The sequence below is a fragment of the Peromyscus californicus genome, unplaced genomic scaffold (assembly GCF_007827085.1).
Source record: "Peromyscus californicus insignis strain IS unplaced genomic scaffold, ASM782708v3 Scaffold_16__1_contigs__length_79575227, whole genome shotgun sequence".
Lineage (NCBI taxonomy): Eukaryota > Metazoa > Chordata > Mammalia > Rodentia > Cricetidae > Peromyscus > Peromyscus californicus.
Window position 1 is genome coordinate 1,656,496 of NW_026294458.1, and position 14,951 is coordinate 1,671,446.

A 14,951-nucleotide genomic window follows, 5' to 3' on the forward strand; every position below is an offset into this window, starting at 1 on the left:
AAATGATAGAATGAGATTAAGAAAGAACAAACCAAATCAGTCTTAGTGGGTACAGAGAAAGAACAAGCAGAGTGACAGAACTGCAAAGCAGGATAAGTGTGCCAGTCCAAACTCTAGCCTGTCCATAACAGAAGAGGGGAGAAAGACTGTCAGAGGGGTTGAGCAGGGAGGCAGAGAGGGAGGGAAGCAGGAAAGACATACAATGAATGATGAAATAAGAATAGCTGCTGAGCGAGAAGATTGGAGAATACTCTGGAAGTAAGCCAAGGTATCTGAAATTAAAAAATGGAATAGATGAAGAAAATAAAATTTAGGAACTCACAGAGAATAGGGTGAAAATACAAAACCAAAGCAAAATAAAAATGATAGGTACAGTGATACATACACCTTTAATCCCCACACTTGGGAAGTAGAGACAGGCAGATCCCTGTGAGTTCAAGGCCACCTTGATCTACTTAGCAAATTCCAATACAGACAGGGCTGATACCCTGTCTCAAAAAAGAAAGAAAAAGGAAAATGATGAAGGATCCTAGAACTGAGTGGACAGGACCTCAGCTTCAGAGGAAAGTGGCTTTGGTAACAAGGTTCCTAGAAAAAGTGGTGGACTGGAAGTCTCATGTGTAAAGGGCTGTGGAGTGGCTTACCTCTGGTTTGGGAATGATTCCACAGGGAGCATATTTTCCAAAGGCTTACCATGAAAAAGGATCCTGAAAGTTCTAAAAGATATAAGCTACTTATGTGTTGAAGGATCAAGAAATTGAATGGCATTTGTTTTCTCAACAGAATTGTGGATACTGTAAGACCAAGAGATTGGAGTTCTAAATGCAGCCAGATTCCCAATTATGTGTGGCAGTAGAATACACATGCTTAGAAAATCCAGATCCTAAAGGGATGTGTTTCCTTGTTCACCTCTTGTCAGGAAGCTGCCAGGTAGATAGTAAGAAGGCAGTAAACTGAGAAAGAGGAAGGTGTTGTATTCGGCCTTGTACAAAGGGTAAGATGGGTTATCTAGGCCTGACCTTCCACAACATAGTCAGTGCTGTGTCTCTTGAAGCAGGTAATTTACTGATTGGCAAAGATGGAGTGGCATGATTTATTTGATTTGGGAGAGTCTAGTGACAAAGATAGGTATACTGAAAACAGCTGAGAAATCTGCCAAGATTTAGCTGTAGAGAGAGCAGAATGTACAAGAAGAGTGATGTGTTGATAGTATACTACATAGAGCATTTGTAAAAAATGCCTATGTTGTCAGAATGATGGGAATATTGAATGATAATCTAACCAAATTATTTGTTATTCTGTTGCAAAGGTGTTAGTAGAACAGAAATGCATGTGGTGGTAGTTGTGTCCACAGAAGAGTACTTACCTCCTCTTCCAAATGGAATTTCATGGAGAATGCCCCCCATCGGCTCCCCCACTGCAAAATGGGCAGAATGGCATCAGCAGAGTCACCCTCTTCATTCTGGGGGAAAATTTATGTTATAGTGCTCTTAGATTGTTAGACAGGTAAACATCTGTTACAGAAATAGCATTTTCATTTTCCTAGAATAACTGACATGAAAGTGTATTTTTTTTCCTATCAAAGAATTTTTCTTTAATCTACAAAATTTTTTCAGGTGAGTACTGTTTTAAATGGTATGTTAGATCAGAGCTTCAGGGATCGAGCTGTTCAGAAACACCAAGGACTGAAGCTTGCAGCTGCAATTATGCAAAACTGGAGGAAGTGTGATTCGTGGTGGGCCACAGAGTCTGCTCCAGAAAGCAAAATGACAGTGCTGTCCTTACTGGCAAAAATGTTGCAGGTATTTTGAAAAGAATTTAAAATGCATTCATATTTAGTTGCATTGTTCTTTTTGAGACATATTCTCACTATGTAACCCTAGCCTGTCTTGAACCCTTACTTCTTTCTACCTCTGCCTCCTTTAGTGTAGAGATTATAGATGTTGACCACCATGGATGCCGTGTTCATTATTTTGAACTCTTAACTTATGTTTAAACACTGTGGTGAAAGTTCCTTCAAAAACTCATTTCATTGATAATTAAATATATTTTTGAGAGATATCTGCCAATTATTTTCTTTGTCTTACATTTTATAGCATTGTTTATTATGCTTATTTTTTATTTTTTATTATTACTGTGTCTTCACAGACTTTGCCTTAACAGGAAATAGCAAAATGTTTTATAGCAACATTGTTGAATTGTTTTTGAGGTTCAAATACAAATAAAGTTGTGAAATTTAAAAATTTGAAAATAGCCGGGTGGTGGTGGCGCACGCCTTTAATCCCAGCACTCGGGAGGCAGAGCCAGGCGGATCTCTGTGAGTTCGAGGCCAGCCTGGACTACCAAGTGAGTTCCAGGAAAGGCGCAAAGCTACACAGAGAAACCCTGTCTCGAAAAACCAAAAAAAAAAAAAAAAAAAAAAATTGAAAATATGTCAAAAATTTTTGAGGCATAATATAGAAATTTGTCATGTTTTATCTCCCTTTAGATTGATTCAACTTTATCTTTTGATACAAATCATAGCTCACATCCTGAAATCTTCACAACATATACTTGTCTACTTGCTGATACAAAATTGGGTCTACACTTAAAGGTAGATGACTTTAAAAGATTGGTCTTTTGATATTACGTTCTCTTTATTTTCACATCTTTACATTTTTGTGTGTTTATCGTGTTGGGTTTTTTTGGGGGGGTATGGAAATTTCGAAACATATAATAGTAAAGAGATCAGCATAATAAACCCCCATGCACCTATCATCTAAGTATTGACAGATTTGTTTGAACAATGTGGATTCTTCCTTATGAAAGAGACTCTGGCTTTGGTCTAGCTGATCTGCATTGCATGCACTTCATTTTGTCTCTTCAAGAGATGTTCATGCATATATGTGTAAGAGCAGTTGAGCATATGTGTGCTATATCACATGCCACACACAGCACATGTATGGAGGTCAAAGGACAAGCTCTGCTATAGTTCTTTGAATTCTACCTTAAGACAAGGTCTAATGTTTGCTGCTGCATACGTGACTTTTCCGTTCTCCACCACCTATCCCACTATTGCAGGGGTGGAGATTACAAATGTGCACTACGGTCTCTGCTTTACCTGAGTTTGGGGATCATGCATGTATAGCAAGCACTTTTGCCAGGGAGCTACCTAGCCCAACATTTCTTTTAAAATATAAACATAATATGATCATTAGCATTTGTGTTTACATATATCAGATTTAAATTGGTGTTTTGGATTTGCTGTAGTAGTTTCAAACTATTTTTCAGTCTTTTTTTCTATTGAAATCTTTTAGTGATGGGGAAGCAAGAAAAGTAATTTTATTGTCTCTGAGTTTAAAGTCCTATAATGTGGTCTTCATGAATGACCACATTTTTTATTAGATTATTCTTTGATGTGTTCTGTATGACTCAGGAAGTTTCTCCTTTAAATGTGAAAATTTTGGGATTTATCTGTTATTCAAAGGAGGTAGGATCAATAAGCTCTATATGAACTTCTGAGGGCAAACAAATACTTGTAAACTATCCTGTAGGTTATTCAAGCCATTCTTCCTACATTGAATTTGAATATAATCTTTGTTTTTAAAACTGGTTTTAAAATTTTATTCTTTGAAGCTTCCATACATTTACACAATGTATTTTGACCATATCCATTCACTACTCTCTCTCCTCTAGTGCAGTCACACAGTCTCCCAACTTCAGGTCCTCCTTCATGTTAGCCTGCTGACTTCTAGAACTGAAGCTGACGTACAAAGCTTCATTCAAGTTGGTTTTTGGTGTCATCCAGAATTTATTCTGAAGTCATTTGTTGAGTCCATGCTGCGAATTATTTGCAGTCTTTAGAAAGTAGTGATTTTGTTAACTCTGTATGATCTGTAAGCCACAATTAGTGTGATTTACATTTGTCTGCATTGCTTCCCAGGGCCAAGCTATCATTCTTCTTCCATTCTTCACCAACCTGCCTGAAGGCAGTCTAGAAAACCTAAAGCATATTCTGGAAAAGCTCATTGTTTCTCATTTCCCCATGAAGTCTGATGAATTCCCTCCTGATTCTCTAAAGTACAATAATTACGTGGACTGCATGAAAAAGGTTAGTTTTTAGAAGCGTCAACCATAAAACATTGGTTGTTTTTTTTTTTTCTTTTTGTTGCATTTGACGGGGGTTAAACTTTCTTTAATTTACATTAACTGGTACACAAAAATTAAAATTTGAACATACTAATGGGATACCGTGTAATGTTTTAATATAGGTGTATAATATGGAATGTTTAAATCAAGTCAGACCTATCTCCTCAAACATTTATTATTTTGTTATAATAAAAAGTTTCCAATCTTTTTCTTTTTCTCTTTAAAATGTATACTATATATCACTGTTGTCTGTAGTCATCTTACTGTGCAACAGCCCACCAGAACTTCTTGTATCTATATAATGATTTAGTGTCCATTGGTAAACATTTCCCCATACTTCCCCATACGTCCACAGTCCCTTTGTTGTTTCCAGCCTCTGGTAATCACCACCTTACTCTGTTTTTATAAATTCTATTCTTTAGAATCTGTGTATAAGTGAAATCATTTATATTCCTGTGCTCAGATTATTTCACTTAACATAATGATCTTCAGTTTTATCTGAGCTGGTAGAGATGATAGGATTTCAGCCCCTTTCAGGATTAATGGACTTCCTGTGTATGTGTGTGTGTGTGTGTGTGTGTGTGTGTGTGTGTGTGTGTGTTTCTTTCTTACTCTTCCATTAACTGATGGATACTTGAATTACTTCCTTTTTTTTTTTTTACCCTATTGTCAATAGTGCCGAAATAATGCAGCAATGCACATGTCTGTACAGATGTATTTTTTTTGGATATGCAACCTAATAGTGGGATTGCTGGGTTGTATAGTTGTTCTACTTTCTTTTCTGTTACTCTGATAAATAAAACACTAACCAAAAGAACTACTTATAGTTCACAATCCATCATTGAGGGAATTCAGGGTAGAAATTTAAGGCAGGAACCTGGAAGCAAGGAACATGGAGGAACACTGCTTGCTGACTCACTCTCTGGCTTGGTTATTCATGTTCAGCTACTTGTTTATACCACCCAGGCCCACCTGCCTAGTGCCACACACAGCAGAATGGGCCCTCCTATACCAATTAATAATCAAGACAGTCCTCCAGAGACATCGCCACAGACCAATCTTATTAGGGCAATTTCTCTCAGATGGCTCTAGGCAGTGACTGTACTAATTTACACTCCCACCTACAGTTTGCAAGTATTCCCTTTTTTCCAGAGCCTCACGTTCCCTTGTGAACAGTTCTTAACTGAGATGTGCTTATACATGTGATTTTGGTTTGTGTTATCTATGATTGTTGGTATTATGCAGTTGCCCATGTACTTGTTGTCCATTGTATGTCTTCTCTTAGGAAATACCTGTTTAGATCTGTTGCCCATTTTTAAATCGTTTGTTTGCTATTGAGTTTGTGGACTTTCAGATGTATTCTGGACATGCTGATCATTTCCTTTATAGTTTGATTCAATGCTACTTGTCTATTTTTGCTTTCGTTTCCTGTGGTTTTGTGTTATTTAATAAAACTACAACAAAAAGTTGCCCATTTGAGTGTCTAGGGGCATTTTTGCTTATAGTTTTGACGTAGTTTTAGGTTTTACATTTATGGCTCTGATACATTTTTTTTCAAGATGGAGTTTCTCTGTGTAACAATCTTAGCTGTCCTGGAACTCACTCTGTGGATCAGGGTGGTCTCAAACTCACAGAGATCACCTGCTTCTGCCTCCTGAGCACTGGAATTAAAGGTGTGTGCCACCACCACTTAGCTTCTGCTACATATTTTAATTCACATTTTTAAGTGGTGAGAGGTAGAAATTTGGCTTCATTCTTCAAGTTGTAAATATCCAACTTCCCCAGCACCATTTACTGAAGAGATTATCTTTTCTCCAGTGTGAATTTTTAGCACCATTGTTGAAAATCAGTTGGCCTTGAATTTGGGAGTTTGCCTCTAGAATCTATGTTCTGTTCCATTTGCTGTATTTTTTATACTAGTACCATTTTGTTTGGGTTACTACAGCTTTGTAGTATGTTTTAAAGTCTCCTACTTTGTTTTTATTCAAAATGGCTTTACTATTCAGGGTTTCTTGTCATCCTGTATAATATTTAGAGTTTATTTTTCTGGTTTTTAGTTTTTTTTGTTTTTCTGTTTTTTGGTTTTTGTTTTGTTTTGTTTTATTTCAAAACAGTCTCATGTAAACTGTGCTTATCTGGAGCTTACTGTGTAGCCAAGCGTGACCTCATATTTCTGATCTTTTTGTTTCTTCTTCTTGAGTGCTAGGAGTATAGGAATGCACTGTAGCCAGAAGATTTTCTGTGTCCCAGCCTGCCAGTGGTCGGGACAAATCTTTCCTACTCATATCTCCCAAGTAAATACACAGAGACTTATATTAATTATAACTGCATGGCCATGGCTCAAGCCTTTTGCTAGCTACCTCTTATATCTTAAATTAGCCCATAACTATTAATCTATGTATCGCCACATGTTCCATGGCTTTACCTGAGTCCCATTACATGTTGCTCCTTGGGCGGCTCACTGATGTGTCGTGGCCCCGCCTCCCCCACTTGCCTTCTGCCTGTCTCTCTTTGAATTTCCTGCCTGCATCTAAGCTGCCTTGCCATAGGCCAAACGGCTTTATTTATTAACCAATCAGAGCAACACATATTCACAGCATTCAGAAAGACATTCCTCCATCATTACACCACCGTAGTTGGTTTTATGCTGTGCTGGAAATTAAACCCTGGGCCTCATGTGATAGGCAAGCACTCTACCACTGAATGACATCTCCAGCCCCTAGTCTTTTCTAGTTCTGTGAAGAATATCACTGGCATTTTTATAGAGATTGTGTTGGATTTTTAGATAACTTTGGATAGTATGAATTTTTCAACAATATTATTTTTCTTTCAGATTGTAAGCATGGATGTACTTTTACTTTTTTGTGTCCTGTTCAGTTTTTTTCATTGGTATTTTATAATTGTAGAGCTCTTCTACTTCATTGGTTAAAATTATCCCTAGGTATTTTATTTTTTGTAGTTATAAAAGTTGGGATTGCCGGGGTCCAGCCTCAGCAGTTTTAGGGGTCTGAAGGATGGGATACCTGAAAGGCGCAATAACGACTCACAGACAATGTTCATGCAAGCTGACAGGTCACTTCGGGCTTCTGCAGTTGCTAAGTTTCTTTTGCTTCCCTGGCTTCTCTTAGTTTCTCTTAGCTTCTCTTAGCTTCTCTTAATTTCTCTTAGCTTCTCTTAGCTTCTCTTAGCTTCTCTAACTTCTCTTACTTTAGCTCCTCTTACTTCTCTTAGCTTCTGCTACTTGCCCTGGTGACCTCAGTCTTTTATTATCATAAGTAAAGGGGGAGCAGAAAGAAAAGGGGAAATCACCCAATACAAAATGTTCTCATGATTCCAAAAATTATTCTTAGAAAATCACCAATATATTCTTCATCATCTTTTGCTAAACATAGGAACTATCTCAGACAACACCAAAGCAAGCATAATCTATTTTTATTACTAATAATTATACAGTCTTTTGAGCACTTGACCCAAAGGCTAGCAACATGCAATTTCACAAAAAAAAAAAGGTAAAAATAAGAACAGTGGTCAATATACCAGACAGTCCTTTCCTTCTCACACAGTCTGTTCCAACCTCAAGACCCCTGTAGCTGGCTAAGTTCCTCCTCAGCCCTCTGCAAACACTAAGCCCCATGACTGGTGGTCTACAATGACCTCAGACAAGAAATCTGTCCCTGCAAGTCGGCAACTTCTGTCCTTCTATATCCAACAATTCCAAGGAAGACCTAATCTAATTTTCAGAGTTTCTATGAAAGGAAGCTCACCTTTCTTAGCAGCTGTTTTCAGTCTACGAACCCAATAAAGCTTGTAGCAATCACTCCATCATTTGTCACATTATCTCCATATTCCTTCAGAAGGAAAAAAAAGTATCTGAATTAAAGTTGCCATCTCCCTTTCTTGGTGGAGACCACCATTTTCCTCCTATTCTAGGTTCCCACACTTTTAGTTTGTCATCCCATCTATATGTTACTCCATCCACAGTCTTCAGCCAATACCCCTTAGGGTCTCAAGTTTTACACAATGTCCTTGGAATATCCTCAGAAACTGAATTATTCATCATGGCCAATTTAAGTCCAGTGTGTTGATACACATCATACCACGTGCTATAGTTGACCACACATTCAGTACAGTTTATTGAAGCCTAAAAAGCTTCTCCAGGCTGCAGGTTCTTTTCCATGAACTGTATAACTGCCTTAATCCCAGACTGAGTGATCATCTCTGTATAATTTCCTGTGAAATTTACTTCACTCCTTTCCTGCATCACAGAAATCACCATTGATCTAGGAACACAGAACATGAAGATCAGATAGAAGAAAAAGACTACTATTACAAGAAATATTTATATGGAGGAGGGTGTGACATGTGCACGCCATAAAGCATGACCTTGGGACACGTAGGCATTTCTGCCTTGGCCCTCTAGAGGCATGCTAAGCAGAAGATCCGGAGGGGAACACACGGGGGTTGATGGTCCACAATCTCGGTTCCCCTTTTCTCCAGTCTCTGCTGGCAGCACATCAGCCATCTTATATGCCGTCCCTGGCATGGGATTGCTTTCTTTATTTATACTGAAGATGATTTACTATTGACTTATAGTGGTGTTGCAGATTTTTATAGATTTTGTATCCTGTAATTTTGCTAAGTTGATTTATTGGTTATAATAAATGTTCTGGTATAGTCTTTGGTGTTTTCCATATGTAAAATCATGCCATTTGCAAATGATGACAGTTTAATTTCTTTTTTACCTACTTGCATGTCCTCTATCCCTTCTTTTGCCTGATGGCTGTGGCTTGGACTTGAAAAACTGTGTTGAAGAGGTGGAAGCCTACATATCTCGTCTGTCTTAGATCTTAGAGAGTGTTACAAGTTAAATGTGACCCCAGTTTCAAGCCACTCTTTTTGTTTCCTGATTATAGCCACCCGCCTTCAAACAACAGCCATTACCTGCTCCTACCATCCTTCCGTAACTACCATATGGACTGTATCTCTACCTGTGGACTATAGTTAATGCTTCTTTTAAGTTGCTACATTTAGGTATTTCATCACAGTAATGAGAAAAATAAGACAGAAAATTTTCAACTTTTTCCTTTCTGCGTAATGTTAGCTGCTGGTGTATTATAAATCATTTTTAATATGTTATGGTATATTCCTTATATTATCTCATTTATTGGACAATCCAGTTTATTCATGTATTTCATAGCTTTAAAAGGTAAATTACAAAGGATTGGACTATGCATGAGTTTCACAGAATTATGCTGTTAGAGCACTTCTCTGATTCTGAATCTTCCACTCACTGAAGAAATATAAAATGTAATCCAAGAATAGAATCATGTGAGGGGAATTCTGAGTGCTTGTGAGAAAACTTCAAGGACACAACTCAAGAGTCTTGTGACTTCAGTTTCTTCAAAAACACGGAGTTGTTCTTAGAATGGCCTTTGTGCTCCTCCCAGTTGTAGTGGATAGGAGGGAATCTACGTTAGAGTATTCATTACAACTGGCCATTGTTATTTGTTTACATGCCTCTATGGAAAAACATGTTTTTGCCACATGCAGCTTGTCCTTGTGATTCAATATAGCTTGTACTCATTAGAACTTTACTTAGGTGACTTTGTTTGTTTGTTTGTTTGTTTGTTTGTTTGTTTGTTTGAGACAGGGTTTCTCTGTGTAGCTTTGAACCCTGTCCTGGAATTCACTCTGTAGAATAGGCTGGTCTCGAACTCACAGAGATCCACCTGCCTCTGCCTCCTGAATGCTGGGATTAAAGGCGTGCATCAACATTGCCTGGCTCAGGTGACCTTTCTTAATCCTCAGGGTGTAAATTGCAAACAAACTCTCTCCTCAACTTGCTTTTCTGGTGACTCCCTTCAGTTCCCTCCTCTCACTGGTGATGCTGCAGTCACCAAGGCCCAGTCTGTTTTTAATATTTTATTACATTTACTTGTTTATTTGGGGAAGGAGGTTTACATGCTGTGATTCAAGTGTGGAAGTGAGAGAACAACTTGTCAGAGTCAGTTTCCTCCTTCTGCTATGTGGAATGTTGGGAATGGTGACAAACACTTTTCCTTGCTGAGCCATCTTGCCAATCTCTTTGTGAAGCTTAATGATGTTTAAATTATGAATCAAAATTAGTTATTAATTAAAATATTACTTAGTTCCATTTTTTAAGTAGTGATTATTTGAGGTATATTTAATGGTTATCACAGATATTGTTCATTAAACAGGTTAAAAATCCATGGAATACTACTGGTTTAACTGGATAATGGATACTTTCTTACCTGAGGCAGTCAGGTACCTGATCTCCTTTTATGTTTTTGCTCACACAATTCCCAGCTCATCTAGTTTGAGACAGGGTTTTTCTGTATAGCTTTGGCCATTTTTTGGCCAACAAAATGGAGGAGACAGTATTGTGTAACAGACTTTTCCAGGGGAGACAGAACACTCACATCTCCTTACCCCAGATAGGGAGCCTACAATAGACCAAAAGTACAGATACCTCCAAAGTCCAACTTGGTGAAACAATGAGTTTTATTGGGGTTACTTACAGGAAAATGTGTGAAGGGTTTTTAACAGGAGCAAACCACACTCAAACACCTGTTTTTACAGAGAGATCCTTTATTAAGCAGAGAAGAAAAGTTAAAGTGACTGCTTTCTGATCCAGGCAGAAAAACAGCAGCAAAATACCTTGGCAGGTGTAATTTTTAGAAGAGAAAAAGGGGAGATCTGTGTTAGAAAGGGCTAGGATGTGGTGATATATTTTGATTTGGGCATTTTAATTAGGTGAACCAAAGGGGGCTTTTGATTGATGGACCTTGGTAATCAGCCTCAGGAGGAGGAAGTGGCCAAATAAGGGAACAAACCCTGGTGGCTAGCTTTAGGAATGTATTCTAATGGTTTTTAGAAAGGCAGGGGGAATTGAGGAGAAGGACAAGGCCTGCCAGACCCATGTGCTTGAGTGGACAAGTGTCCACTCATTCCCACCTTTTTGTTTTATCATTGGGTCACTGGGTGCTGGGTAATGTGCATCATTCTCCCAGGCTGTTTCCTGCTGACATTGGAGTGTTATGGACCCAAGGAAGCTGAGTTGTTGGTCACAATTGGGAAGAGCAGGCTATGTCAGTGCATGTCCAAGTTCTGAGGGAACATCTGAGGCTAGGGAAGTGTAGTCTGTGAGGCTGGACCAGGATGTAAATTCCAAGGAAATAGCTGGTGCTCGTACTGGAGTTGCTGGAGTAGTCTGTAGTTGGTTTGAAATCTGTTGCGACATACAGACTAGGAACAGAGATAAAGAGTTTAGAAAAAAATTTTTTTCTTGGGTGTACATTTGAAACTGTTAGGTTCATGTTCCTGGTAGTTAAGAAGAGGAGTCCCAAGACCAGGGAAATGGGGAGAGATCCCAGGGAAAGGGGGAGTCCTACCATTAGGACTAGGCAATAATGGGCAGGAAAACTTAGGCTGTTGGTTGTCAGGAGTCTGTTTGAGAGTTGTTAAGAGGAGCCAGGAACATTTAAAATGGTTAATTGGGGAACAGCTGTTATCTGAAAATAGTGTCTGATTGTGTTGGGGAGAATACAATTTGAGAGGCTTTTGTTACATCAGAATCGTGTTTCCTGGGGTGTTCAGGTAGGTTTTGAAATTGAAATTTGGGGAACATGGATGATCAATTGGTGAAGTTTTGTTAAATGGTGATAGGGATGGTCCATAGCAGGTTTTTGTGACTGGGGTGGAGAGGTTGAGAGAGTCTGTCTCTCGATACCAAAGAGGAACTTGGATGGCCGGGGACAAACAACTCTTAGTGGAGTTGGGCCTCAGTGACTGGAGCATCAATGTGAGAGGAGGGCATTGAAGGGAGGCACCGGGAAAGCAGTGCAGATGAGGAGAGACGTTGTTGGATGACTTTGACTCAAGTAGGGTTTGGCCATGAGACAGTGTGCATGTTGAAAAGGAGATGGCTTAGGTTTAGTTTTATGTCTTGTAATAAGAGTGTAGGATTTGTTCAGAGTGTTTGATGTTAATGAATTTAGGGGAGTCAGTGGGTGGTGGATGTTTCACAATCATGTGGGCAGAAGAAAAATAGGAGTGTGAGAAGAGAGATGAGATTTGTGGGTATGAGGTCATTATGAGGGAACAGGAACCGGAGGCTGAGGATGAATATTGATAATGGAGGGGTCAGTCTGATGTGGCCGTCTGACAGGAAGGAGCTGCCATCCATATAAAAAGTATAAGCAGAAGTAGCTAGAGGACTCTCTTGTATAGAGAGGGATGGGGGAAGAAGTCTTTGAAAGTTTTTGGACAGCACTGTCGGGGATCTGAGGAATGTGGAAGTAAAGGGATAAGTGTGGCTGGGCTCAGGGGAGGACAGGTAAGCATTATGAGTGATGAGTTTTTGATCAGAGAAGTTTGGAGAGATATAGTCAGAATCTAGACGGTATTGTGGGGCCCTTTGTAAGTTACGAGGTGAAGGAGAGGATGATGGGAATAGATTGTGATTGTGAGGGCGTCTGGGAGCAAGTGTGGCCAGAAGGCCAGACAGCAGAAGAGTGGGGAGTGTTGGGGTTTGGAAATGTAGGCAGAAGGGTCTTTGAGTTTAATAGAGAGGGTTTTATGATATACAGCAAGGGAAGGAGAGGTGGCATCCCATACAGCGATATGTCCTACACCGGGAGTTAGAGGGCAAGAGAGGTTTGGGAATTTTTGAGAGTGAGAATGTTCAAATGGAAGCTGAGAAATGCAGGAGTGTCCTAGAAGCTGTTGTTGAGGTAAAAGGCAAAATTCATGTTCATTTTGGAGAGGAGTGTCATAACTTGAATCGTTCATTTTCCTTAACCTATATAACTTACTTGTCTGTTTATCATAGTCTTTAGAAACTTTAAATCTTTATCAGTGTAAAGCCTGTCAGTAAGGCAAACTGTATATATGAAATGGACTGACCAGGCAGCTTGGTGCTTGCTATTGTTAAAGTTACACTTCATTATTAGTGTCCTCAGAGATCTGAGAAGGATAAATTTAGGTAGGAAGTATAATTTAAATGTTTTTAATGGCATTTTAATGTTTTAAATGATAGAGACTTACTTAGTTGTTTAAGGTTTATGTGGTTATTGCAGAAGCAGTAGTTGGGTGGTCTTCAGTTGTTAGAAAGCAACATTTAATCTTCAGTTGTCTCACAGAGCAGCAGGCCTTCGCCTAGTCAGACTCAGGTCTGATTTTTTTCTGTAGAGGAAGAGCTTGGGAAAATTGGCCTTACTTTGATGAGACAGGATACAGCATTCAATCCAAAAGTGTCTACAGTTTGTGCAGGTTTCTGTTGGCAGATAAGGCACGGGGCAATTTTTCCCAGTCATTAGTGTTACCACAGGCTAAGTGGAGGAGTCTGTGCAGTGTTCCATCTGTCTTCTTTGAAGACCTTAAAGTTTCTTGTTAGGAGGGGGTCTCTTTATTGTGGGAAGTTTTTATTGAACATTTTAAACATGCCATATTTATCAGGTCTCTGAGGAGTTTGAGAACCATTATCTATTAAGTGTACTTGGACTAGACAAACTTTGTTTTTAGTTATTTGTTTTCAAAGTTTAATTTTGAGAAAAAATATATAGGAGGCTAAATGAAGCTTATTTCTGTAATTGTAAGTATAGTTAGGAACATATTAAAGGATATGATTATTTATGAGATAATTAATTTGTATTTTTAAAGCATCTTTAACAATTTATAATAGGTTATTGTAGCTTGTATAAGATTAGGGCTTGTAGCTTTTATCCCTGTTAAGTTTAACCCTGAAAGTTAGAGTTGAAGTTTTTTTGTTTTTGTTTTTTGTTTTTTGTTTTCCGAGATAGGGTTTCTCTGTGTAGTTTTGGTGCCTGTCCTGGATCTTGCTCTGTAGACTAGACTAGCCTCTAAGTCACTCCCTCCTGAGTGCTGGGATTAAAGGTGTGTGCCATCACTACCTGGCAGAGTTGAAGATTTAATTGGAGATCTTTTAGCATGAAAATAGACCATAGATAAATGTAGTCAACTATTGTCATTGCAGAATATTATAAATTTTGTATGACTAGGTTTAAGCTGAAGACCGTGTCAGGACAGGAAAGGGTTAAAGTAGGAAAGCAGCAGTGTCAAGGACCTTGGCTGAGGGAGTTGTTGTCATAAGGCTATAAGTTCTACTGTACCTTATTTTGTTATCAACAGTGGAGAATTTGGCTTTAGGAAGAGGGAGGGTGGAGCCTCATCAGGCTGAAAGGAGGGGCCTTTTTGGAGGGATGGAGGGGCTATTGGAACAAGTGGCTGAGGAGGCAGGGGGAGGAGTTTGGGGTGGGGAGACAGTTGCAGTATTCTGCAGAACTTCCAAGAGAGAAGGGAGTGACTAGTTATTAAGGAGTGTTAGAGAGGCTCAAATACTCCTCAATTGTTGTCTCCCCACCTGGCTAGGCAGGACTTTTCAGAGTAGGCAAGGCTGATGTGGGAGTGAGTGTAGGAGGGCCAAAGATGGTCAGATAGAAGGAGGGGGCGCAGTTGGAACATTACTGGAGCTCAGGTGGGCTGGAAAGAAGGAGGGGACTTCAGGACTTTGGCATGTGTAGACAGTGAGGACTGCAGTAGCCAATGCGTTTCAGGCCTGATGGTCATGGCATGCAAAGCTATGGGCTAAGGTGGGCTCAATCTAGCATCATGAGCTAGATTGAGCAGACAAGTGGGAGAGGGGGAGGTGGGAGCCAAGGACAGAGGCTTGTCTTTCTGGCCTTGATAAAATCCACGTTGAGCAACATTTGTAGCTAGAGTTTTCCTGCCTGGCCCACAGTCAGGACAAATCTCTCTCACCCGCCAGTCCCACAGCCGCTCAG

At 39.3% G+C, this 14,951-nt stretch overlaps 1 protein-coding gene across 2 annotated transcripts in view; it reads left to right on the forward strand.

The window, feature by feature from the left end:
- The window catches only part of Prkdc (protein kinase, DNA-activated, catalytic subunit), a 237,871-nt gene that overhangs the window by 99,039 nt on the left and 123,881 nt on the right, over window positions 1–14,951 (forward strand). For both annotated transcript variants that reach the window (XM_052739941.1, XM_052739943.1), the window contains 3 exons: window positions 1,617–1,802; window positions 2,489–2,593; window positions 3,923–4,090. In XM_052739941.1, the coding sequence (XP_052595901.1) occupies window positions 1,617–1,802; window positions 2,489–2,593; window positions 3,923–4,090 (459 nt within the window). The remainder of the gene's footprint in view (window positions 1–1,616; window positions 1,803–2,488; window positions 2,594–3,922; window positions 4,091–14,951) is intronic.